This window comes from Anguilla rostrata, chromosome 11, assembly GCF_018555375.3.
Source record: "Anguilla rostrata isolate EN2019 chromosome 11, ASM1855537v3, whole genome shotgun sequence".
NCBI classification, from domain to species: Eukaryota; Metazoa; Chordata; class Actinopteri; order Anguilliformes; family Anguillidae; genus Anguilla; species Anguilla rostrata.
In genome coordinates, this window is record NC_057943.1 from 4201377 (window position 1) to 4228499 (window position 27123).

The following is a 27123-nucleotide window of genomic DNA, read 5'->3' on the forward strand; positions in this document are numbered from 1 at the left end:
AGTTGAAATTATTGTAGAGGGAGTTATTTTTCTTGCATGCTGTAAGAAAATGTAAATAAAATGCTATTTAAAAAAAAGCTCTGAACTATGTCCAAAATGGCTGGGAGTGGTCTCTTTAATGCTGTTTTGTTAATACATTCACCTGTTTTCATCCATTTTTATGTAGAAGTTTGTACACGCTCTCTCCTGTGAAGTGGGCCCAGTCCTGACACACATGGGAAATAAAGTGTGCTTCTTTATTTTACCAAGCATCTCTAGATAAACCATCACTGCTAAAGTATTCCAATACAGCTGTGCTTGTATGAACAACATAGTAGCCGATAGCAGGTTCAAATGCTTCACCAGATCGGGGCTTAAACTTCACATGACATCAAATGCTGTTATTTTCTGTTGATATCATTTCCTTTAATCAAATTTAATCTGTAACCGTAAAGTTGTTCCAAGATGCATTGAATTCAAGGATCCTTCCGAGAAGCCCCCCAGCTAGTTATCTTTATCAGCCAGTGACTGGAAATTTTGATGTTTCCCTTTCAGTCGTCTTGTGTTATGAAATGCCAACTTTGAAATTTCAGTGGGTATGTTGTAGGGGTTCCACAAACCGTTCACCCCCAAGCCTGAAGCAGCCAGGGTGGAGAAAGGACCAGACAAAGACTTTCAAATAAATACCTAATTTATTTCAAAATCTCAACAGGCATTCAGATAGTCAAATTAAATATCAGCATTTCTTCTTTCAATAAAACGGCTGTCTGCTGCAACTGCATGCAGAAAACGGTTTGTTCTGACATGGTATATAAACATAACGATGTGAACACATCTCATTCAAAATGTAGCACCTGCAAATGAAGAGTAGTCCTCTCCCTTGAAGTCAAGCTGAGAGATAATTACTCTGAATTTTCGACATTTGGAAGGAAACAAAACGTTTGGCACTCAACGAAGCACTCTGAACAGGCAACGCAAGCATTTAAAACATACAACCTTTATATATACTTTTTTATCCCCTAGGTGCTTTTCACATGCGATCCAGTTTGTGATGATGTTTATGTTCAAATATGAGTTTCTGCTGTCTTAGGTTTGCTTGAGTTGTCAACTGAATTTTTTTTATTTCTCAATTTTTACTTTTTTTTTCTCCAACAAATTGTTACTGAGGTTGCTACTCAGCTTGATGCAATAATATGGCTTAAGTCAATTAACCATTTTATGATTGAGAACAACTGGAAAAAAAAAGCAATTCTTCAAATTTACTTAAGTGGTAGATATTAAAAACTTTGAACAATAAACACCTTTTTTTAACCCATTAGTACAATTGTACATTATACAACATTCTTCACACTCATCTCATGAATTACCAAGTGAAAATTTTAATTCAGATAATTTCTCATTCAACAGCTTATCAAAACTAAAGTATTTGAGCCAAAAACCAGTACATATTGCTTGACTCCAACTCCCCCCCCACCCCACCGCCCTCCACCCCGGATTAAAAATTATCTTTACAACATGTAGGTTTAATGTCATAAGTCATAAGCCAACTGCCAGCTTTTTGACATTGCCTTAGTGTTCACTAGCTTTCAAAGATGGCAGTGATTATGTGGAATCAAAGGTAACAATAAGGCTTACTTAACCCATTTTTTACATCCATCCATAACATAACCACTACCGCTCAGAGCTAAAGGGAGTAAATTTGGTTAGACTGGCAAACCAAAAAACTGCAGTCCTCTAAATTGATTCCATGCACTGGTACATTCATAATTACTACAGACATACAAAGCATACTTCATGTGCATAGGCATCTTAATAATGGAGACCAAATGAAATGCAGTAATAGCATGAGGAAGCAAGGTCAATATGCCAACTAAATACAACTGAACACTGCAAGAGATCAGCATTAAAGAAAAGTGAATAGGAGTGAATGGCCTTTTTCCATCAACAAAATTATATTCGGAGAATAAATTAAATGAATTAAATGTTTTGGTTTTTTTTTTTAAATAAAAAATGACAAGGTTAAAGAGGAGGAAATCTCATGCAGCTGGACATTTTACTGTTAAAAACAAGACTTCTGACAATTGGAAGATCAGCGTAGAAAATATCCGTTGAGAAAAGAAGAACGCACATAACGGGAAAGCTGGGAAACCTCCCGTTGTTTTACAGCTGGTCATGCGTTTTTTTTTTTTTTTTTTTTGTTATAATCAAAAAATAGCGGTTGTGAGTTCCCGCCTGAACAACCCGCCAAAATTGAGGTCCCGCGACATGAGCTCTTCCTCAACGTTCTCTAGGGCCCACCGGTGCTCCACGATCTCCAGAGCTTCCCATTCACTCTACAAAAAAAATATAGTAAATAAAATAAACAAAATCACAACGGTTCACATACAGTTGGTGATCTTCATACGCTATCAATGGCTCATCAAGCACTCTCTCCCCCGCCACATGATCTAGTCTTCTTACAGTACACTCAGGACAGGACCACAAAACAACAATAATACAATGCTACAATAAACACTTGAGTCCTTAACACACATCTTATTTGTCCATAAAGGATACACTGATTCTCCTCCAGCCTTCTCTCCCCCTCCCTACACTCGTAAAACAACATGCGGAGTACTCCCCTTTTCTAGCAATTTGTATGAATGCTTGTGCGGCTCTTCATCAATTCTTCAATCTGGGGGACTGCAGTTCTGTCCTGATCTGAGCCTTACTTGGCCAGTCATCCTCTTCAGCGTATGAAATTCGGCTGACTTACTCATCTTCCCGCCCCCCTCCTTCTCACCATCATCATCATCATCATCATCTCAGTCTCAAACGCTCCTGCACCACCTGTGCCTCTCCATTGGGCCCCATTTCATGAGTGTCAACCGTTAGTCAACCGCTATGCTACTGCCTGCCTACATATTTATGAATTTTTATTACACTCCCATGCTAGCAGTGTGTGTGTGTGGATGCAGTGCTGCCAGGATGGGCAGATGTATGGAGGATTAAGAAGTGTATTAAGTGTAAGTGTACGTGTTAAGAAGTAGCGATTACCGGCAAGCATGCAGTATGTCGCTATTTCTTAAATCTGGACATACACATATGTAAGGGCTCTGTTTCTTAGATGAACCATTCCCATTACTTGACATGACACAAGGAATTCCTGTTGAAAGCCGAGCATGGAGTACGTTACCTTGAAGGCCTTGTTGGGATCAGGAGGCATAGCCATGGCGGCCCCTGTCATTTGGTCCTGCATGATCCGCGACTGATCGGCAGCTGAACGGGGAGGAGGTAGTGCATTTTATTTTATTTATTTATTCGACAGGGACAATATACATTGATCAACATCACTATTACGTGATGTACATGTGCCAGATTTAGCCAGATCGCTAACTTCCATCTGTTGTCCCTGGGCAGGCTGATGTTAACACATTAATAACAATTCAGACCAGACTAGAAGCCATAGTACAACATTAAAAGCATATATGTAAATGGTATGTGTGCCCGGTTGTCCAATGCACTGGCCTACTCAGGCAAGGTTGGCACGATCTTTCATTCATATTTCAGTAGGTCTCACTTACATGGTCAGTCTGTGCATGATGGTGCAACACAGTCAGACCCAATCAAACACCAGAAACTGCAACTGGCGTCACACACAGCTCAACTAATACTACAGCCGTCCTCATTTCAATGTATATTCCCTGGAAGAATCTAGTATTATAAAGACATATGCCAGTACGAGAGACACTTACCATTGTCCTGTCCCAGGATAAGATTATACATACTGCGGAGCCCGAAAACATTCAAAAAGTACCAAGACGCCGAACTCACCCTAAAAATACATTTTAAAAAAAAAGATTAAGGTGTTTTAAGTGTTTTTTATAAATTATTACTCACCCTTTATTTAACATAACTAATCACACAAACATTTCCCAAACATAGTTCTCAGCTGGAGAAATAAATGGGAACCTTACAAAAAACACAGCTATAAAGATTTCACTTCACATAAAAAAAACTGCTTTGGTAATCAGTCAATTGCATGCAGTTACCAAGTATCAATTATGGAGGAAAAAAAAAAGAAAAAATAAATAACTTTCCAGGGCATGGGATTTGGAAAAAAACAAAATAAAACAGGTCTTTTTTTAATAAATATAAGTGCTCAAATCAAGCAAACTGGAATAAGCAGGCAGCAGTGTTAAGCTATGAGATATTGTACTTTACCAGGACGCATCAAGGGAAAGTAACTCAATTCCTCGTTGAAGCATGGGCTTAAATCTCAAAGTCAGGGGGAATGGAACCTTGGCTGTGTAAAAATGAGCAAAACATTGAATATGTTGCGTCTGCACCACAGTGCAAACATTAGCTTTCTGAAACAGGAAAACGCGTTTAAAACAGAAAATAATAAGATTATATAGCACAGCAAATTGCGCGGAGCAATTTCTTAGTCTTGATGCGTTGACTTCGCGCTGAAATATGATTCTTCCAATCATACTCACTAGTGACAAAGCCAGAAAAGGCCCAGTTGATCCATCCACCGATTACAATCATGGGAAGCACATTCGTCAGGTTTCCTTTCATCATATCGGTCACCATGCTGGTATCTGAAGACGCAAAGCCAAGAAGGTCAGTCATCACTAACATTTTTCAAGCTTGTCGTTTATTTTGTCGTATATTTTGGCGCAATGTGGTCAAAAACGCAGTATCGCAGTGTGATCGAATTTTATAAGTGACATATCTCAGAATACCATTGTTGGGCAGATTATTTTTTTCAAACAACCCTCTGAAACGTGTCTATATACCGTGTCCATTCAAACCACAGGAGTTACTGTATTTTGACTCAATATTACGTTATTTGATTTCTGGATAAGCCAGTGAACTCACGACGCGAGAGGTGTACTCGGATACTTGCTCGTGAATGGGAAATTACGGTCGTCAGCCACGATTCAACACAAGGAAACTTTGAAGGTCAGGGTGTGAGAACAGGAATACGTTATCTTACCAGTCATTGGGTTTTTAGGGACGACCCTCCTCTTGACTTTCTTGAAAAACCCAGTTTCAGTGTTATTAAAGTAGTGTTTGCGCATGGCAAAGGACTGAAATTGAGAAAGAGCAGTAGCAGTGTTTAGATTTAGAAAAGAGTACATTCCATCTAATAAACAAAATATCACGGCTAGCTGGTTAGATAGCTACCTGTTTCGGAAGGTATTTTCCATTTTCCCTCAATATCCGGCTCCGTAGCAAGACTTGACTGCGTAAATGAACATACAGAGGACCAAATTAAAGCACTCCAATATGTAGGGTAGGCAAGACATTCATAATAAAACTTAGGAAGGTCTCAGGTTACCTGTCAGACACCTGTTCGAGTTCTACTTTCTTGTCACTGTGTAGAAGTTGAGTGACGTAGTGTCGAATGACCCCAACGAAGAATGTAATGAACACGATGGGTAAGACGACCCACATTCGGATACTAGAATCCAGGAATAACTCTGGTCCAGCCATTTTTCAGCAAACTTTAAAATACGTTATTAGCTCCTAGCGCGCTATCATTCGAGCTAAATTACAACTAGCAAGTAATTAATTGTACTCACAAATGATTCAGTATAAGCACGCTATCAAAACTACAAACAACACTCACGTTTGAAGTAAATGACCCCCTACGTGACCTGTGAACTTTGGTCTGTATGACCTTTTTTGGTATTTTTTTAATTTATGGAAATTCTGATCTCCACGATGAAAACATCATTGTGTCGGCAGAAGAACTATAAAACACAGTCGCAAGTGCATTTGTTGTATTTGTTACTCGTTTTTAAAAGGAACAAATTATTTTCCGATGTCGCCCAACAGTGACGTCATAGATATGGGAATAGGCGGCGCAGTGTTGCAGATTACGATTTCCTGCCATCTATGATCAGAACTGTGGTGCATCTACAATATCGCGCATTTGGTAGGCTATCACGCTGTTTTGAATATGAGTGCATGGGATTTAATCCAACCTTGTCACACTCCTATAATGAATGAATTGGTCGGTAAAAGTAAAACGTCAAATCTCATCTGGGTCACCTAGGAATTACCAGTAAATCGTTCATAAAGCTGCACTTGCGGCAATGTTTTAGAATCTATTATTCGCGTTAAAAAGACAATACTTGGTCACTTCCTGTGTTTAATTTGTGGTTCAGCCTCACATAGAGCTCATCTGATTGGCCGTACAATGCACCGCTTGTGTAGCCTACAAAAAAGCACGTATTGTCATTAGGGGATGAGATGGTCTTGGCCGGTTTACGTTAACATGATCATATTTAGGCTAGTTCATTAGACCACCTCAGTTTAAGTTTGGACATACAAGAGAGATAGGACACACGACTGTACAGGGGAAGAAACAACCGCACATTGGTAATTGGTTTTCATATACAGACGTCTTTAGTTTAATTCATATGAACATAACTGGCGCTCTCACATTCCAAAACGCTTTTCTGAACTATTCAATATTTACTGAGAATATCGACACGGACGCAATATTGTGATACCACAGCTTTTAGGAAGTCCTACGGTTTACTTCAAGTTATTATCGTTTATCCCAATCACATTGTAAGCGAATAATACTAGTTTTAGGTGAACTGGTTCATTTTTTTAAAAGTGTAGTCAGTGGGCATTCTAAGAAGATTTATCACGCCGCCGTCAGAGAACCAATGAAGCACCACAAATTGTTTCAGGACGACAAATGAAATAAAAACGTTAACTTCCTGTAAGAGGACCAATGGAAACAGTGATTCTGAGACGGTCCCCCCCTTAAAATCCGGATTTATACCAACAAATGTAGCAACAAGGAAAGATAAAAAATAAAAACAGAGAAACACTATATGCCATATAGCAGTATTTTCTTTCTTTAAGACGTACTGTTTCAAGAGGTACACGTTCTGTCTCATTACGGCGATTTATTAGCGCCTAGCTGCTAAATGCTTGCAAGAATGACCTTGTGCAGCTATGAAACATACGGGCTATCTGACAAATTAGAGAAATTATTTATTAATTTTTGCATTTATTCATTGTCGGTTTATATATGAACATTTCTGTCTCCCTTTTCCACATCCAGTTAGGCTTCAGTTACACGTACGAATGAGTTGAATGTGTTGCCAACACGATGACTTCAGGAAAGTCCGACATCAATGAAAAGGTACTGCAGTACGAAACGTTCATCGACGAGGTGTTGAAGCGAGATTTACAGTAAGTAACGCTACCTAACTACCAATATAACGCTCTTTCCGAATAGGTTGCTCGCTGAACTACACGTGCTCGCGATTCAACTGAGTAATGCCATAGTTGGTTACCTACTATCGCTTTGTACTTGGTCTTAAATATTTTTGGAATGCTTGCTGTCGACTGGTTTTTTAAGCGTATCCTTTCAAGTGGTCGGGAGTTACGTAAAATTCAAGTTTAATATATATTTATTCAGTGGGTATTTTCTTGTGTAACCAACGTCTGGATACAAACACGTTGTCAGCATCATGCTATCCGTTGACACGTTGAATTTTTCGGTTTTAGTTGCTCACTTGAGCACTATCAGCACGTGAATTGATGGATTATTTTGCTGGACCTCAGTGTTGTTTTTGTAGGGCAGGCAGCGCCTGTTTTTATTTTATCAGACCGCCCACATGGGTTGTATGATTAAAATGTCAGTCAGTTGCTAGGCACCTGCAGATATCTCATATTTTAATGGCACTTATTGTGAGCACCTATTCTAGCTGACGTTGGGTGTTTTGACAGAAGAGTGTTGGAGCAGAGAGATGGTGTGTATGAGAAGATTGCTCAATACCTACACCTGAAGAACACCATTGAAAGTCTCCAGGTAGTGTCCCGTGATTAACGAGTCTGTTACACTGTGGTAGCTCTTTGTAATGTTTCCCATCAGTTAGGAATCAAATTTTGATACACGGAAGATTATGCACTCTGACCAATACATTTCTATAAAGTTACATTAATATAATTTGTATTTACTGATTAATTTTATTTTTATTTATTATTATTGAGCTTTGAATTTGGCATCATTTCACCTCCAGGAATCTGGATGTAAGGATCTTAAGACTGAAGTGGACCTGGGATGTAATTTCTATGTACAAGCTCATGTGTGAGTCATTCCCATTGAAATTATGTCCTGAGTTCTGCCAAAATTGTAATACCATAAGTAGCGGGTTGTGAATTTCAAGTTTTTTATTTTTTATTCTGTCAGTCAGGACTCTTCCAGGATCTTTGTCGCTGTTGGTTACGGCTTTTTCGTGGAGCTCACTTTGCCAGAAGCGCTGAAATTCATTGAGAAGAAAACAAGCCAGCTGACTACGTGAGTGTTGTGTTGGGTCAATCGAATATTTGTTGCGGCGGTTTCTTTTGTCATTTGTGTTTGCCTGGGTGCATTTCAGCTCTGCAAGTTCATCGTAATGAAACGAGATTGAGCTTGCACAGTTGCGGTGAATGAGTTAAATAATGTTTGATAATAAAATATGATGGGAGAAAATACAGTCAGAAATATTTCTTCTTTGAAAACCCATTTTTCAGCAACTTGCCACAGCGGCAGGACATTGTCAGATTTGATAACATAGCACTGTAGTTTTTCCAGTGTAAGCCATGACACAATACAGTGAAAGAATTGTAATTTTGACAACATTAACTATGCACTGTTCAACACGGTGTATTTCTGCATGGTTTCCTCTCGGAGTAAATAAATCCATGTGATCGAACAGTGACTCTAGTACTGTAGATTTCCGTTGTAGCACGTAGCAGGTGAGCCTAACCACAATAAAAGTAAAGCAGTCATAAATGTGTAATTGACTGGATTCATTCAGAATGTGCACACACAAAATGGATTCAACATGGGCCTTTTTTGTTTATGTTATGTATTATTTTCGTATTGTAGCAAACCCTAGTGTTCCTGTATTTGTATGTTTATAGATACACAGATGCATTCACCAAAGATGCAGCAAAGATCAAAGCTAACATTCGCATGGTATTGGAGGTATGTAACTACTTTTCGTTGCTTTTAAATATTTATACCATTCTGCAAGAGTTCTGCATTTGGTTTTTACCCTCCCTGATTTACCTTTTATACTTTTATTTTTACTTGTACTACTTCTGTTTTTATACATTAAAAAAAATGTTTTTATTTATTTTAAACTATTTACTCTGTTATTTAACCGACATTGTTTGTCTGCTGTGTTTGTTGTTGCACCACTTTCTCTACTGCTGCCGTTTACCCTCATTTTTATCTTGATTTTAGTTTTGTCCTTCGTTCTTAAATTTTTAAAAATGTATATCCTTCAATCACCCTGTTTTTCTCTGTCTTTTTATGTACAGCACATTGAGTTGCACCCGCTGTCGGAAATGTGCTTTATAAATAAAGTTTGATTGATTGATTTGAAACTCATATTTTTCGTTTGTATGGTACTAAGAGTTCTCCATTTAAAACGGTTTTATTTCTTGTTTGTATGGTACTTGGTGTATTGTAGAACATTTAAGAAACGGGTGGTCACAGTATTTTTTAATTTGTTCTTAATTAACAGGGGTTGAGAGAGCTTCAGGGACTGGCGGATCTTCCAGAGGAGACGAGGAGGGAGGTGTGCTAGTTGCACATCCAGAGGTTTCCAGGAAAGCTGGACAATAACCTTGGTATTTTTTTCGATATGGACATAAATATTAGATTTTTATTTTACTCTATACGTTTTAGATGTAATTAAGCCATCGGCAGAGGTATAGGAGTTGACCGGAACTTGAATGTATTGTTGGGTTTAAAAAAAAAAAAAAGTTATATAACATTTTTGAACATGTTTTAAAACTGATATGGCTCAGTACCATCGTTTAAGTTTTACATTGATGTCTCCTGTGAGAATAGTTCGTTTGTGGTAGCTTCTCTAATTGTACAGTACTCGCAAAAAACTTCTGGCTCATTTTTCAAGTTGACTGGAAATGTACGACATCCTGCATATTTAAGCAAGCTTCATATTTCTTTGGTTGTGGGCACGTGCAAAATTGAATTTGCACATTTGAAAATGAAACGTTTTGCTTTTGATTTGTTTGCATTCTACATGTTGTGCGGACCAGAATGCAGCCTGTTTTACATTGGAGCCTTTCAGCTGTGTTGAGTTTTCCCATCGTTCTCGTGCAGCAGATGCTGTGTGGAGCACGTACCTGTGTGATGGAGAATAGACACGCCCTGTGCGCTTAATAAAAACAAACCACAGATAAAAGAGTGTACATTCTGTAAAGCAACATGAGCAAAAATCTTAAACTTGTGAGTTAATGCGTCTCCCACCTTTATTAAAAAAGAAAAGAAAAACTTAAAAAGCTTGTGTATTAATATGTCCCACCTTCGGTTATGCAGCTGCCTTTATACGTTATGCTCTCTATGCTGTGTATGCTCCTTCCAGAGAAGCTTTTAAAGCTTGGGCTGAGTCTGGTAGAGCTAGACATGGACCACTGTTTGACAATAAGAAGCTTGCCAATGCAAGATTCAGGTATGCTTTACGCTTTGTGAATAGAAATGAACAGGCACTGAGGGCTGGTGCCATGGAAAGAAAGCTCAGAAACAATAATGTACATGACTTCTAGAAGAAAGTAAACGTTATCAACAACAAAAAAAAAACATCTTTACCCTCTAGTGTTGACGGTGTGACAGAGTCAGAGAAGATTGCAGAACTATGGCGTCAGCACTACAGTGAACTTTTCAACTGTGTAAGAGATGACAAATTTAAGTGTGATGATGTTGTGAGCAGTGATACAGTGGTGGTTAGACCAACAGAAACGCATGATGCTATCATGAAGCTAGCTGATAACAAGACGTGTGGAACAGACTACATTACTGCTGAGCACTTAAAATTTGCAAGCCAGAGGCTAACTCCTCTCTTAGCTCTTTGTTTTACTGGGTTTTTGATGCACAGTATCCTTCCAGATTCTATGCTGTCTGTCCTTCTAGTGCCTGTTTTTAAGCATAAGGCTGGGAAAACAAGTAGTATGGATAACTACAGACCCATAGCCTTAGCCAGCATTCTTTCCAAAGTTGTAGAAAGTATTACATTACATTACATTACATTACAGGCATTTAGCAGACGCTCTTATCCAGAGCGACTTACACAACTTTTTACATAGCATTTTACATTGTATCCATTTATACAGCTGGATATATACTGAAGCAATGCAGGTTAAGTACCTTGCTCAAGGGTACAACGGAAGTGTCCTACCCGGGAATTGAACCCCTTTCGGTTACAAGTCCAGTTCCCTACCCACTGTGCTACACTCCGTATTATTTTAGAGGTTACAAGTTTTTAGGTTACAAATGTGTATTCTCACCACTGACAATCAGTTTGGGTTCGAAAGCAAACATAGCATGGACATGTGCATATATGAAGGAAATTGTTTTGAAATATAGGAGTCAGAACTCCACAATCGTTATGTGTTTTATTGGTGCATCTAAGGCATTTGATTGTGTAAATCATAGAAAATTATGTGAGGATGGGGTTCCTCAATTTACTATTAGAATTTTTGCATATTGGTATGCTCAACAAACCATGCAGGTTAAATGGGGAAACAATGGATCCTCTGCCTTTAGGGTCTCAAATGGCGTCAGACAAGGGGGGATATTATCCCCCTTTCTCTTTAATGATTTAACTTTAATGATCTCTCAAGACAGTTAAACGATTGTAGGACAGGCTGTATGATGGGTGATACGTTGATTAATCATCTTATGTATATGGATGACTTAGAGTTATATTCTGCCCATATAGTGCTGGCCTGCAACAACTGCTGGGCGTATGTACTAAGTACGGGGCCGATTTTGACATTAAATACAACGCCAAGAAGAGCATTGTCATGACATTTAGAACAATTAAATTTTTCCTCTCTGAAAATGTCTCTAATAAGGTAAAATACTTGGGTTACTGCATCACTGATGACTTGTCTGATGATGAGGATATTTCTCGTCAGTGTCGTGATCTACATGCACGAGCCAACATGTTGATGCAAAAGTTTAAAACGTGTACGGATGACACTCCACTATATAGTGCACATTTATGGTGTAGCTATAGAAAATGAAGCTTACAGAAGCTACAAGTTGCTCATAGTGATTCTATGGGACTTTTATTTAGAATACCAAGATGGTCTAGTGCCTCTGAAATGTTTGTTAATACTAGAGTTCCCTCATGATTTGCTGTCTTGCGAAACCTTGTGTATAAATGTGTGTGTCGTCTAAACGCCTCTGAGAATGCTATCATACAGGTGACCGTAAACCCTGCATGTAGCTGTGTGAGATACCAGTCGAAAATCTGGAAACACTGGCACAAGAGTCTGTACGTTTTATTCTAATTTTTTTATAACTTATGACCTGTCTTTTTTGTCTGTTTGTTTTTTTTTTTTTTTTTTTTACCTGTTTCTGGCAAATCATGTACAAATGAAGAATTAAATCCACTCTGACTCCTTGTTCACCTTAAACTAGCGCGCACTCGTTCAGTTCATTTTCACGTGCAAGCCCGAGGATGTGTGTGAACACGCATGGTGCATGCGCTAGGAAGATTAAGTGAAAGTACTAATCTGCTGTAAGCGCTTGTCATTTCTGAAAAGCCCGCTGTCTACACGCCCTCGGCTTCAAACAGAGCAGTGAAAGGCAGAGCAGTCACAAGAGGAACTGAAAACCACAGTCTGGGGGTGGGGGGATTCTTCTCAGTTTTATTCGGACAAATCAAGTTTCTCGTTTGTCTTTATGAATTTGTTCATCTTGACGTCTTAGTTACCGTGTTTTTGTTCCTATTTGTCTGGAGTATATACCAGTGGCCAGGTCATGTCGAGGAATATATTATTCAGTAGGAACATTGACGGCACAACACATACATGGTTTTTTTTTGTTTTATCATTTGATTTACTAAATTCACTGGTAGAAGTAATGTTTTTTTGGGGGGGGGGATGGGGGCATGCTGTGTGAAAGGGAGAGAGTGAAGTGGTCAGGAATTAATTCAAGGCTTTAGCAGGATGGAAGAAAGGAACTGCTCCTTTCATGAATTTCAAAAACATATTAAAGCGAAGTGAGAGAGACAGCTCAGCAGCGCTAATGTGTAGCACCCATCTTGATGAGGTATGATGCCCCATTTTGTGCCAGAACACCAACCACACACCAGCTGAGGTGAAGGGGCATGGAACTTAGCCAATGAATGGGGAGCGTGATTAAATTGTTACATTTTTTTAAAAAGGGTGTACTTTGGAATTTTCTAGGATGCCAGAGAAACCCAGAGCCTGCACTTACTGTCATGGGATCACATGCTCACTGTACAGTCGCAATTCCAGGTTGTAGATTAAACCATAATTAAACTGAAAGAAATGCAGCTCTGAATGTCATCATCCCATAATTACCTGCGAACTAAATGGGAACGGGGAGAGGAAAGACAATTCCAAGTAATCTCACTGAACCGGTTTGGCCGAATGGTAATGTGTTGCAGTCTTTGGCATAAGGTGCCTGTGAAAACATCACCTGGTCTGACGATTCTGGATCTCTGCTTGCAGAATGTGCAGATGGCAGGAACAGAATTTGCTAAACGGCATAAATCCACACACCCGCCCTGACTTGTTTCTATGGTGCAGGCTACAGGCGGTGGTGTAATCACGTGGGGAAGGTTTTCTTGGCACACATTAGGCCTGTTAATACCAATTGAGCATCTTTTGTACGGCACAGTATACCTGAACATTGTTGCTGACCATGTGCATCCCCTTCATGGCCACGTCTACCCTTTTCCAAATGGACACCTCCAGCAGGATGAGGCACTGTGTCAGAAAATACCACGTGCCATCTCATACAAAATACTGCAACTAAGGAATGTAAGTGTTTTTGAGATGCTATGTCTTCCTCAAGACTGAATAGCTGTCTTTGTGTATTGTTGTATGTTCAGTTGACTGTTGTACTGTCTGTAACTATTGTGTAGGCCTACTGCTGCTACCTTGGCCAGGCCTCTCTTGAAAAAGAGGTTTTAATCTCAATGAGACTTTAAATAAACTGGTTAAATAAAGGTGAATAATCTGAAGCTGGTTCCACTGAAGTCAATGAGACTTCCTGGTTAAATAAAGGTGAATAATCTGAAGCTGGTTCCACTGAAGTCAATGAGACTTCCTGTAATAGTGAAATTGAAGCGTTCCACTGAAGTCAATGAGACTTCTGGTAAAAGTAATCTGAAGCTGGTTCCTGAGGTCAAGGACTTCGTTAATGAAGGTGATATCTGAGCTGGTTCACGGACCGTGACCGTTACTCAAATGGCCCACACAGCCTCCAGGTCTCAATCCAATAGAGCACCTTTGGGATGAGGTGTAACAGGTGGTTTGCATCATGCATTTGAGTCTCTAAGCAATGTTTCCAGCACCTTGTTGAATCGGTTGCGAAGATTTCAGGCTGTTCTGGATGCAAAAAAATGTGGTTCTATCCAGTGCTAGATACGTGTACCTAATAAAGTGGCCACTGTGTATATATATAATTATGCTATATGCTATATATATTGTTTCAATAAATGTATTTATTGAATGGTCCATTCACACAAAGTCTGATGCTTACCATGCTAGAATAATCAGTTTACAATATCAACTGGGCATAGAACTGACTAAAAGCTGATACTTGCTTATGTTTCTTAGTACACAAAACATGCAATGAAATTTATGTTGATTGACCTTTTTGTACTCATGACAATTTAATTAGCTGAATGCTGTGGCACGTCTAGCAAGCATGTTTCTTAACCTTACAATATGTGGTACAAGACACAGTGAAGCAGTTAGTCGCACTGTAAAACCTAGACAACAGTCCCGATTGTATTGGGGCCAATGAAAGTATGTTATGAAACTGTTTTTCTGAAATGAAGTGAGTTTCAATGTTGCTTACGAGTTGCCATGTTTTCTCTCATCCTCCTTTTGGCAGATCCCCAAATAATTCTGATTTGAGAAACCCATAACACGACCCATAAAAACTCTAAGCTGTTTTCTACTTTCCATGATACCCTATGTAGTATGATTAGTGTTTCATGATGGAGTCCCCATTACACTAGTAACAGTTGCCATGGAAACTGGATGTTGAATTGCTGCGGGAATATAAGACCTGCCTCCCAAAAATAGCATTATTTTTCTGATTGGTACCAGCAGACACGCGCTGGCGTAAATGGACACACAAACACATGCACTGTAAAAACACATACTCACAGTAAATACGATTTTACAGCGGGTACAGATGCCTCAGAGATGTTCTGTCTGAAAACGAAAAATGAGAAAGCAAAAATCTTGAATGATCTGGTTAAAACACATTTAGATATGCAGTGCAAAACCCTGAATAACATCATATTGTAAATTATTCTGGACAAAAATACAGCCAAAGGCGAACTTCATCAGTAAAACTGGGAATTAATGAATTGCATCGACACAATTCGGTTTAATGCTTTCTATTCAAAAATCACTACTGTAAATTACTCTCACTTATTTCGATTGAAGAACACATCTACGTATGTAGATGTAGGCATTCACATATGCTGCATTCTTTTTCGATTAGTTTCAAAACTTCATAACGTTTTTCAATTCTACCCTATGGAACTTCTTATATCATATATGGACTGACCAACGAGTTCAAGTACCCTCCCGATGCCGCTATTACATGTACAGAGATTTTTTAAAAACATTTTTAAAAGAAAAAGGAAGAAAAAAAAGAAGAAGCTTAACACCACTTTCCCGTTTTGTTTGTTTAGTGTGTGTGTGTGTGTGTCTGACTTGAAAGATCGTAGTACAAGATATAACACAGAAGGTCAATAAGGCTCACGGTGCCTGTTGCAACCTGATTTATTTAAGATTTGGAAAAGCAAACAAAATTGACTAAGTAGTTTGATGACAAGGCAATTCATTGAGCTGCATTTCAGCAATACTCGAAGGAGTGTGTAATGTGTAGGATTTAGTGGTATCAGTTCAAACATCAAAGATAACCCCCTTATCCCCTGACGCTGTGTTTTTCTGGAATCCGTAAACGTCATGGACTTCGTGACGTTTGTTCGATTTGCAGCTTTGCAGACAGCTAGAGACCAAGGCGGCTGAGAGCGAGAGCGGAACGCGAAAGTAGCCGAGACGTTTGTGGAAACAGGAAGCAAAGAGGAAAAGCAAAGGATTGAGACCGCCTGCAGTCGGACAGTAAAGGGCGCTCTGTTTAGTGACCGATGAGTATCATGGACCACCATGGAAGATCGCTTTTACTGCGAGAGGAACAAGAACACATTTTCAGTGCTTCGTAAAGAGTAATTTGGTCTCGAATTAACCAGCCAGCAAGCTAACGTAGTGTCTTAAAATTGACAGTGTGCGAACGAAGGGGAGTGACTGAAAGGGACCACGATAGGGTGTAAATTCTACAATTCAGCTAGCTAGCTGGCTATCAAGGGACTCTTGGAATAAACTAGCGACGGCATTAACAAAGCGATCAGGTGTTCTTGTGCTGATAGCTGACCAGGTAGCTAGTAACCCTGTAGCGAGAAGAGAACAATTCGATAAGCAAACAATATTAGCTAGACCGCTGGCTAGCTAACTAGCTATCACAGCTAGCTAGCTGAATAGCTAACATGGTGGAGATGTATCTGTTATTATCCGAGTACTGTTACATAATTCCAGAACCTCGATCGCATCACGCTGTTTCTCTTTCCACTCACATCGACTTTTGACGTCTTCATTGACCAATAACCAGAATGGATGCAGCAACAGAGAGAGAGTAAGCGACGTCGAAAAACATGGATTCGAATCCTCTTATAAGTGGTAAGATTTTCAGTCTATACCTGGCTAACTGTTACTGTCAATTGGTTAGTTATGCGGTCTGCGCTAGTGTACAGTTCTCTAGCCAGCCAGTCAGCCATGTATCACCTGACTGCGAACCAATACAAGTTTCCTAGGTAGGTTAGTGTGCCTCTGTTTGACAATAGTTTGTTTACTTGGTAGTCACAATGTGTCGACATATTAGCTATAACCAACGTAATAGTAAATGTTGCAGAAATTGTAAACAGTTTACTGTAGCCATTCACACAAAACGAAGCACGCATGTCCAAAGGTACACTCCGGGGCATCAGTTCAGTTTGATGGGTCTGTCTTACCTGCTGCATTGGCCACTGCATCCTCGATCCAACCATAACTGATACCTAACCAAGTTAGCGGAAGCAGCTCGATTTCTTTAAATACTTGACAACCACCAGTGTTTTAGACATTTTAACAAAAAAACGGACTAAGCTTAAGTAACGTTAATACTCTTTAAAATGTAGCAGCTATTTAAAACAACCACAAGGACGAAAGAGTAATAGAAATCTGTTTTCAAAAGAATAGCACACACTGAAGATAATTAGAGATTTAGATACATTGAAATATAAGTGTAACATACTGGAAGGACAATAACAGAATAGACAAAGGGAAATAAAAGGACAAGCCAGAACTGAAGCAAATAATAAATAAACTAAGTTTAAAGCAACTGCAGTTTTCAGAAACTGATTATTTGATTGCCTCCTGACCTCTCACAAAGGGGAAAAAAACCATGCAGCAAGTTCACCCTGTATTCTCAAGGATATCTTCGTACATGTAGACATATCAGACATCGTACTTTACACTTTAGTTTAGTTTATTAGGGTCCCCCATTAATTGACACCAAAATGACAGTTGGTCTCCTTGAGGTCCAACACAAAACATATCAGCGTATAAATACAAAAGGCAAACCGACAAACATGAATTAAAGATTCATTGCAACAATTCTGTTGATGGTCTCTTAATAGATAAGCAGCAAAGTGGTGTTACTGGTTTGAATTTGAATGTCTGTCGGTTGCAGCCGTTTTCTGGCAGTTTGGTGTATGCTCGGGCAGTCATCGGCAGGTAGCGCGTGACGGGGGATGCCAGGTCTTCAGTGTGGCGATGTGTAACCGAGACCTGGCTGTGCCAGTGGCCGTACGTGGCAGGCAAGGTGGCACATAATTGCCCGTGGGTACTGCCCGGGGTGGGGGTTTGTTCAGTTTGTGAGATTTCCCGCCTTGCCAGTGAGAAAGCATTCATGCCTAAGGAGCTACTGATGCTTTCCTTTGTTGTCCTCGCGTGGACTGGAGCGGCTCTCAAAATGGGGACAATGTTGTACGCGAATCTCATCCGGGACCCCCCCCCCCCCCCAGTGAGTGAAATTGGAAATGGCGATGGCATAAACGTTTTTTGTGAAACTGGTCAAGGCAAGCCGCCAATTATCGTCAAAGACGGGGTGTGAATTAGTTTAATTATTTTAATTAAGTCATTTAATCAATGCTTCTTGACTTTAATTGATGTCCTCTGTAAAAAATGGAATTTGGTCATTGGTAAACTATTGGCAAAATATTTTCAGTTTGTAAACCATACCTGACCTTCCTTCTTGTTGTTTTATTGCTGAAGTTTTGGTTGTTTCACAGTTCTTGTGGGTTTTTATCAGCCCCCTGGTTGTCTTTCAGTTTCAGTTAATAACACAGCGGCTGTCTGTAAAGTAATAAATTGTGGCAGGATTGCTTTTGAATATTTGAGGAATGGCAAAGTGGAAAGGGAATTGGTGTCTCAACTTTGAAAATAATACACATTTCCACTGCTATGAGTGCATGTGAGAGCATGGCGATATTCACAAATCTGACATTTTGAAAGGTGGTGTCATAATGACATGACGCAGGACAGGGGAATGGGGATTTTATACACGGGTCTTCACATCAGTCAGATAGTACAAATGCAGGATGTGGCCATTTAACCATCCTCCTTACTCCCCCCACCCCCCGCCAAAAGAAAAAAAAGAATCAAAGTGCTTTGTTACTAGGTTTTATTTCTAGCAGCATTGCGATAGACATACCTGACATGATGAGTATCACATCAGACACTGAGCTAAGACTCCTGGGCTGGGCTCAGGTAAAGCCTGTACCTACAGGTAACCTAAATGTAAAAAATCTAGATGGCCAGGTTGATATATAGCCAAAGGCCGGAACGAAGAGCCCACATCTCAAAATGCGCTAGTGGTTAATTTTGTAGCCCAGTAAGAAACGGGAGGTTTTCAAGCTGTACTTTTTAAACTGCTTCCCCTTTAAGCTCAATAACGGATTTGTTTCCTTGCCCTCCAGCTACAAGATCTCAACTCTGTTCAAAATCAGAGTGGAGTCATATCTGTTGGCCTAACACCTCCTTGACAAGAACAAAAACTGATGAATTAACTGAGAGATGACAGCAATATTACGGGAAGGGCTTTTAATTATTTTTTAAATACTTGCAACAAATTCTGGGTCTAGAAACCGAAACATGACGGGAAAATTCCTTTTATTTCACTGTTTTGAAACTGCATTAAGCAACAGGCTTTCCTGTTCAAAATCATTTGAATACCTTTCTAAGGATTACAGTGAGGAGAAGCCGTACTGAGGCACATCATCATGCAAATTAGCTGCAGCGGAACGTACAGATGGCAATTTACATGAAACGCCGCAATCTCTCGCAAGGAGTGAACATGATTGGATTAGAACGAACCATGGAGACATTCAGACAACCTGTGCTGAGGTTTTTGATTTGTAGTACCTCAAAACGCGATCAGAAAGTGAGGTTTGACACAGTCAGGTGTTTTGCACTGATGAAAGTGGTGTTCTTGTTTAATTGCAGCTTGTATCGTCCACTTTATGTTGTTGTTCAGAGTGATGCCGTTACTGAAAGGCCCGACGTTGTCATTGATGCTCCCGCTGCCTAGCTAAGGCCCAATCGCACTGTTTATGTGGAGTCCTCTCTCATTTCTCACAGCTTCTTACCATTAATTTTGCAGTGGGCATTTCATTAAATGCTGAACACATTTAACATTTACTTTTTTTTTTTTTAAACTTTGCAGTCCTGGGGGGTATTCCATGAAGCAGAATTACAGAGTTAGCTGGATAACTGCGCAGAGTAAAACCCGGAACAGCTCTTTTTGCTTCAGTCCATGTTCCAGATTTGGAAGGGTTCCGGGTTTTATTCAGTGCAGTTATCCAGCTAACTCTGTAATCCTGCTTCATGGAATACCCCCCCCCACCCCCCGGTCAGGGTAAGCATCACACCAAATACAACATGAATATTTTTGTCTTGACATGTTTTTATATAATTTGTAGCTTTTTAAAATTAGTTTTACGTCTCGAGTCGACGCCCGTGCTCCCCATTTCTGTACAAAGTAGTTTAGTTAATTTTATTGGCACGTTATTTTAAAAACAGAGGACATGGTGTTGAAAACAGTAAATATGAACACAGGATGTGACTAGAAGCCCGGAAGGGCTCATGTGGGGCCTCGCCCTCATCAATAATAAACTGAAATAAAAGCACCATTTTAACTGAAGTGCATTGTGCTTTTCTGACGCACGTCCCTCGTGACGTTCTCTGTTCTCCACACTGTGGGCCACGGTGTCCTGCTGACTGGATCAAGCTTTCTCTCTCACTGACAGTCTTTGGGGTCTAGAGCATGGTTGGAAGGAACTTTTGTGGCAGTACCCTAAGGCACAGGTCAGGGGTGCACAATGAAGGATGATCCGTTTCAGGATTTTGCTCCAACTTCTGCTCTTAATTATTTAATTGGTTAAATACATACACTACATGGCCAAAAGTATGTGAACACCTGACATCCAACATCTCATCCACTTATGGGCATTAATATGGAGTTGGTCCATCCTTTGCTGCTATAATAACCTCTGTTCTTCTGGGAAGGCTTTATACTAGATGTTGGGGCATTGCTTCTGGGATTTGCTTCCATTCGGCCAGAAGAGCATTAGTGAGGTCGAGCACTGATTGGGCAATTAGGCCTGGCTCGCAGTTGGCTTTCCAGTTGTTCACAAAGCTGTTGGATGGGGTTGAGGTCAGGGCTCTGTGCAGGCCAGTCAAGTCAAGTTCTTCCACACTGTTCTCAGTGAAAACCAATTCTATATGGACCTCGCTGTGTGCCCGGGGTCACTGTCATGCTGAAACAGGAAAGGGCCGTCCCCAAACTGTTGGGGAAACACAGAATCTTCTAGAATGTGACTGTATGCTGTAGCTTCAGGTTTGCCTTCACTGGAACTACGGGGCATAGCCCAAACCATGAAAAACAGCCCCAGACCAAGGGGTCATAGTGTATCGTGAACAGACATTTGAATTAATATCGGCTACTGCACAGACTGCAGGTGCATCCTAATGATTTTACTGAGCTCAAGTACAGGAGTGAACCAGTGTAGTTTATAGAGCTTTCAGAAAACTGAAAATAATGTCATTGGTTGGAACAAAAACCAAGACACCCACTGGCCCTCCAGGACTGGAGTTGTGCACCCCTGGCCTAGGTCAACTAGGTCAAACCCATCCTTGCTTGGTCATCCTAAATCCACCCTGTTCCTGGTGGTATAAAGACCAGGTTTTGACTCCCAGTCATAGTCTTCTAATGACACGATCCGTTACCATGGTGCTTTACATGGCCCTTCTCAGCGCTTTGTGCCTTTTGGTTGATTGAGTCACTCTTGACCTTTTAAACAAAATGGAAAATGGTTTGAAACTTTTAGATCAAAGTTTCAAAAGTGCTAATCAACATGCAATTACTCACAATCAGTCATAATTAAATTATAAACGGAGATGACTCGGGTGTCACAATGAGATGATTGTGAATGATGGCTCAACAGATGGCACCATGAAAGCACTATACTGGCACCTGTCCACTGGAGGACCAAATTGCAGGTTCTATAAAACAAGTTTCAAAATACAGGGTCCTGCTTATGGTAAAACAAACCTGATGGTTAACTGAACTGTCAGCTTTTTTTTTTTTTTTTTTGAAGAGGAAAACCCAAGACTACGCTTGATGGCCGGGGGATTTTATTTTAATTTCTGGCTCTGTTCATGAGTGTTTTGTAGTGCCACCTGTTACTCAGCCATGTATCCTGACATTACAGACGCTTCTTTAGATGCTCAGTCTTTTAATGTCTGTGGGTTTCAGTGCACTGCGAGGGGGGGTTTCTGTCATCTCTCTTAGGTGTGCTGTGTGGCTGTTGGGTGATGTACAGCCAGTGCTTACTGAAAACGCGTGCAGAGAAGTTTGCAAGAGGTGGTTTTATCGCAGCTAGAGCTCTGACACAAGTGCATGATGTGTAAAAACGGATCTTACTGCGTGTGCATTAGGTAGTCCGTGGTTGGTTAATTCGGCAGGCCTCTGTGACATTCGTGTGCTTGCAGTCATGTTTAAAACATATTAGCCCTTCTTAAAATTACACATTTTAAATGAATGTCTTCAAAGTAATTTAAAATCTAGGTCATAGTCTGGCCACTTGCTTTACAGATTATTCCGGGTATTATTGTTATTCATAGTTTTACTCATAGTTTTACAGACATTACTGTATATTATGGGCATGCAGAGACCCCTGTATTCATGCTGTATCTGTCATTGTGTCTAGAGATGCATTTTAATGCGTTTTTATCATGTGCAAGAAATTCCCTCATTTCATTTTCTGCGTAATGCTGATTTTTCTCAGTAATTTTTTTGCAACCTTGGGAAGAAAAAAATATTTGTATATAGCCCATTATCTGTGCATTTTCCAGTAGGGTCTTTGGGTTCGGATACGCCCCATACGGTAAATTTCTCACATAACCGCTACTGCTGATTGTAAATGTGCGGGGTGTTTGTTACCAAAGGACTTCTGCATAGGAATAAATTGCGTGTCCTTTCAAGGGGTCGAGATGAGTACTTAAGTGCTGTATTTGAAATGGGACTGGTCTGGTGCACAAGCGTTGAACGCGCAATTACACTTCCCGGGTTGTTCACAGGAAATAGGTGAACCACAACATGATTGTGTTTCAGCTGTCCATGTCACGAAATCATATGAATGAAGACCTGAAATGACATGGTGTGCTGAACTCCTGTCTTTTTATTTATCTGTTTATTTATTTATACAAGCTACAGAAAGTGGTAGTGGTTTTTTTTTTTTTTTTTTAAAGCTTTGAGAAGTGTAAGGAATGAAGCAGTGCCTTAGGAGACGGGACTGTTTGAGCTGGGGAGCTGGAATGTGTAAATGTTTTGAGAAAAAAGTCCTGTTAATATGTAAGTACTGTAGTAGTGCAGGATTTGCAATGCAAAGCTGGCATCCCAGAGAACCCCGGGCCTAACGTGTCACCGTACAGCCGCAGCTTGCTGGCAGACTTTCAGACACTACCGACCCACAACGCGAGGCAAATGTCAGCCACTGCATTTGCTTTGCCGAACAGTAAATGCACCTTTCAATGAGTAAACGCACTGTCCTTGTTGCTAAGGGTAGGCTACTGAGGTTCAGGGTTATGCTCAGGTGAGGATATACATTTTCTTTTTGGTCCGGGCGGTTTTAGATGTTTGTTGGGTGTGTCCAGCCGCCTTTTTATCTGCATTATAACTGAAATTAGATAGCCTCGTCGTGTCGGTAAAGGACACCTGGATAGCTCACCTGGGATTCAGAACGTTGTTGTGTACAGTGGAGCTGGAGTCCAGGGGATCTCCAGATGGCTTTCTGCCCATCCTGCAGCAATTGCTGGACTGTGCAGCCCCTTCAGCTTTTATAGGTGTTTTCAGATTCATCACACCAATGCCTGGTTTATGATTTATTTACTGGATTCCCTGAAATTTTTCAAAAGTGTATGTTCTGAGCATTCTGGTGTTTTCAGTTGTGTTAATGTCATTAATGAGATTTTAAATGTCACTCACTCCTCTCCCTTTTGAACTATGGCGGCAGTAACTGGCAGCTCTCAGGTGTGGGAACAAGGAGATGGAATCTGGAGATCTCTTATCTTGTGAGCAACAGTGTATTTCACAAGAACTTCCATTGATTTGTAATCTATTGTGTCCTGATATTGAATAGATTTGAGGCTGTTAATCCACTGAATCCCACATATTGTTCCTTTTCATCCTTAAAGGGAATGTGTTGTAGTGGTGTGTAATAAATTGTAATAATGATATCTGGCTAGTAAAGATCAGATTCCCCACTGGCCCTGGAGGCAGAAACACTTATTTAAGCAATAGGGATTTATGCTGCTCCTCTGTATAATGAGATAATTCATGATATGCTGCATCGGGCCCAGGGAAGCCAGTGACCTGCAGTGTACTGCCCAGAGAAAGGAGCGGTAGGAAAATTAAGAGAAGGGAGGTTTGCTGGAAACCCACTATTACAATTAAGCCTACTATGAGTGACCATTTTCCATTCTCTTTAACCATTTGAAGAGCAGGTTTTTTGAAACGTTTTTTCTTCCACCTAAAAATTCCAAATCAGTGTTCCAGAACTCCACTGCTTTCAGTTATCAGCAGTGATTGTGACACCCGCATTAGAATGTTCAGTTAAGAACATTGCAGTCACGTGATCTTAGAAATTTCAGGGGTTAAGTGCAGGTAAAGTGTTGCTCCCTGTGGGGAATTTTACTTAAGTAGCAGTGGTTACTGGGGTTGCCACTGCAGAAAGATATGCAGGAAAATGTCTACGGAATTGTGTTGCCTTGGGAGCAGGGTTCATGCTGTAATGGTACAGAGTGCGGGGGGGGGGGTGCAAAACCTCAGAGTGCAAAACGGCTTTCTCAAGGAAATTTTCTGAATGGACTTTAAAACAATGTGGATGTTTCCTTTAATTCTAACATGCTTCCGATGTGCTGTTCTAGAACCTACAGCAGTTCTTTGGTTTAAGGCCAGCCCGACGTACAGTCAATTTGCTGCCCCAAGCTTGGTGGCAGTGGAACTGGGCTTGTAACCAAAAGGTTGCAAGTTGGTTTCCCAGGTTGGACACTGTTGTCGTACCCTTGAGCAAGGTACTTAACATGCATTGCTTCAGTATATCTCCAGATGTATAAATTGATACTATGTAAAAAGTGCAAAATTGAAGGCTGTCTGAAAAAGCCCTGTAATGTAAACTAAAATGTTATGTTTTAGAGCACAGATTAGGTGATGTGGACCATTCAATCAGTGCAAAACACTCTGCTTATCTCAGAGTATTTTTGTCTTCATGCCTGCTTAATGCCCACCATTGTTGAAGCCGGACTGAAAAACAGCGTGTGAATCCCTCATTGGCCCAGGGTATGACAGATCGTTTCATTCAGCTTTAGAAACTGGACCCTGGTAGCTGTCCACTTACTCACGACTCAACAATAGCGACCTCGTTAATGGGAACAAACATCCGGGATTCTGTGTAAAGCAACAGGCCCGGTGACGCGAGAGTGCCGCGGACACTAAAGAAACCCCAGTGCGTTATGCGCCTGTTTTAACAGACCGTTATGCTGCCGTTTTAGCAATAATAGGGTGTAGGCTACCTTTTTCAGTATCTGCTGTAAATCTGGAGCTGGAACGTTGACACTTTTTTTTTTTTTTTAAACTCAATTTTTTGCGTCCAAATTCTGTCTCGTCGTGCTAAATTCATGGGTATGAACAGGGGCTGCTACACGCCTTTTCTTTTTCGTAGTTTAATGAGCTCAGAGAAAACGGTATGGAACACAATAAACACTTTGCCAAAATGGAAGTATTTATTTTAATTTGAAACCGGTTGATAAGATTTATTAGCATAAAATTAGCATAAAATAATTATTTTAGCACAGACAAAACCAACATTTCAGCATATTTTCATTTACAGATAAGTCAAGTGCCTATATTTAAATGCTAGTTTTGAAATGAAATATAAATTAGGTTCTTAAGGAGGCTTTGTTGTACAATAAACTGGAAACTTGTCAGGGCAAGACATTCCCCGTGTAAATATTCTACGACATGATAGATATCACGATGCACTTGTAACACAATAATGAATTTAGAACACGTGATTGGCTGGTAGTCATAGGGGTTATCCACGCTCATCTCTCGATCCTGATTTGTACTTTGTCATACGACGCTTGTCGAAAGTGTCGCGCGACAAACTATAATAGGCTTGAGAAGCAGTGTCGCACCACGCTTTTGTCTGTGGAAAATACCTCATTTTTCCTATATGACATTTATCAAGTGTCGGGCGACAGGCTATGAATTAGGCTTGAGAAAGTGTGCTGTGGGACGCTTTTGTCGGTTCAAAATATCTTTTTTTTTGCCATATTACACTTGCCGAAAGTGTCGTGCGACGAACTATAAATTAGGCTTGAGAAACAGTGTCGTGTCACGCTTTTGTCAGTTGAAAATACCTCATTTTTGTCATACGACACTTGTAGAAGGTGTCGCGCAACAAAGTATAAATTAGGCTTTTGTGGATACTGGCAGTGTTCTCCAAGTAAGATGCTTGGATCGCTGCCGAAAAATCCAAACTACAGATTCTTCTGCGGCTTAAGGGCGGAGTACGCGTGTAAACCGACGCCGTTATCAGTATTGTGTCGCACCTCCGATTACGCAAGCCCGTCTGAATTTGGCTTGCGTTGTCCGCTTCAGTAAGCATTGCTGTCATTCACCACTAGGTTAACTTTGAGGCCTAGTTCTCAGTAATAATGATAATCAGTTGTATTCTCGCTTTTGAGGGAACGGTTATCCACACATTGGTACTATAGGAGTACCCAGGTAAGACTACTAGCAGATTTGAGGGAGTAAGAGAACTTGAATGGAAAAGATAAGGATAAACCAGGAGAGGGAGATTTATCGATAAATGTTCGTGAAAAACATGTTCCAGCAGATGGGTTTATTTTTTAGAAGTTGACCAATAATATTGGATACTTGTCATAGTAAAACGGTGCTGCCTGAAGTGTTCCAACAACAACAACAACATCTGTTTCCTGGAAGTGCTCTCATATTGTAGTTTCGCAGGAAATGCATTTTTAAGGCGAGGATGACGTAAGCTGACTGAGGCATTTCAGTCGGATCGATCAGTTTTTCCAGAGTTTCGAAAGACTCGTAGGTTTTAGCGTCTTAACACCTCCGTTAAATAAAATCTATTTGCCTACATATTAACACCATTTAGGTGTCGCGTCAGGGGTATCAGAATCTGCGATTGTTGTTTTTTCAACAAACTACATCCCACTTGTAAAAAAAATAAATACATAAATAAAGTTGAACAATTAGTTAAATAGTTATTGGCTATGTTACATATACACACACGCACACGCGCCCACAGACACGCACGCGAGCATTCAAGCGTTGGAGACGTGCACACCCGTGCACTCCATGCTGGGTTACTTTCACTTTTATGCGGTTTGATGCACTTGTCGCTGACGATGTCAGAGCCGCTCCTCTCA

The 27123-nt window shown here is 40.3% G+C and overlaps 3 protein-coding genes across 6 annotated transcripts in view; 2 read left to right on the top strand and 1 right to left on the bottom strand.

Moving 5' to 3' along the window:
* Nucleotides 1–652: 652 nt before the first annotated feature.
* On the bottom strand, nt 653–5644 carry zgc:86609 (ER membrane protein complex subunit 3-like). Its single transcript, XM_064300589.1, has 8 exons — nt 5306–5644; nt 5152–5209; nt 4961–5054; nt 4458–4562; nt 4183–4264; nt 3714–3793; nt 3155–3237; nt 653–2312 (listed from the first exon to the last, which is right to left on the bottom strand). The coding sequence occupies exons 1-8, from the start codon at nt 5458–5460 to the stop codon at nt 2184–2186; spliced, it is 786 nt and encodes a 261-aa protein (XP_064156659.1). The 5' UTR covers nt 5461–5644; the 3' UTR covers nt 653–2183.
* A 109-nt stretch (nt 5645–5753) lies between these two features.
* Nucleotides 5754–10290, top strand: uxt (ubiquitously-expressed, prefoldin-like chaperone). 3 transcript variants are annotated; one of them, XM_064300590.1, is made up of 7 exons: nt 5754–5905; nt 7052–7182; nt 7723–7798; nt 8010–8083; nt 8186–8293; nt 8902–8965; nt 9510–10290. In XM_064300590.1, the coding sequence occupies exons 2-7, from the start codon at nt 7100–7102 to the stop codon at nt 9570–9572; spliced, it is 468 nt and encodes a 155-aa protein (XP_064156660.1). In that variant the 5' UTR covers nt 5754–5905; nt 7052–7099; the 3' UTR covers nt 9573–10290. The 3 variants fall into 3 exon arrangements, with proteins under 3 accessions (XP_064156660.1, XP_064156662.1, XP_064156661.1); XM_064300592.1 differs by lacking the exon at nt 5754–5905 and adding an exon at nt 6200–6351; XM_064300591.1 differs by lacking the exon at nt 5754–5905 and adding an exon at nt 6705–6866.
* Nucleotides 10291–16603: 6313 nt separating this feature from the next.
* The window catches only part of elk1 (ETS transcription factor ELK1), a 29690-nt gene continuing 19170 nt past the window's right edge, over nt 16604–27123 (top strand). The window contains exon 1 of one of the 2 annotated variants that reach the window (XM_064300594.1): nt 16604–16743. In XM_064300594.1, coding sequence (XP_064156664.1) covers nt 16719–16743 — 25 coding nt within the window. In that variant the 5' untranslated portion in view covers nt 16604–16718. The remainder of the gene's footprint in view (nt 16744–27123) is intronic. The other variant, XM_064300593.1, reaches the window with a different exon arrangement.

Bases quoted from the DNA above. Each gene is read 5' to 3' on its own strand.
- zgc:86609 (XM_064300589.1), bottom strand. From the start codon at position 5,460: ATGGCTGGACCAGAGTTATTCCTGGATTCTAGTATCCGAATGTGGGTC. The intron at 5,055-5,151 runs GTAGCTATCTAA...TCTCAATTTCAG, and splicing joins GAAAATACCTTCCGAAACAG to TCCTTTGCCATGCGCAAACA. The intron at 2,313-3,154 runs GTAACGTACTCC...TTTTTTTTGTAG, and splicing joins ATCCCAACAAGGCCTTCAAG to AGTGAATGGGAAGCTCTGGA.
- uxt (XM_064300590.1), top strand. From the start codon at position 7,100: ATGACTTCAGGAAAGTCCGACATCAATGAAAAGGTACTGCAGTACGAA. The intron at 7,183-7,722 runs GTAAGTAACGCT...GTGTTTTGACAG, and splicing joins GTGTTGAAGCGAGATTTACA to AAGAGTGTTGGAGCAGAGAG. The intron at 8,966-9,509 runs GTATGTAACTAC...CTTAATTAACAG, and splicing joins ACATTCGCATGGTATTGGAG to GGGTTGAGAGAGCTTCAGGG.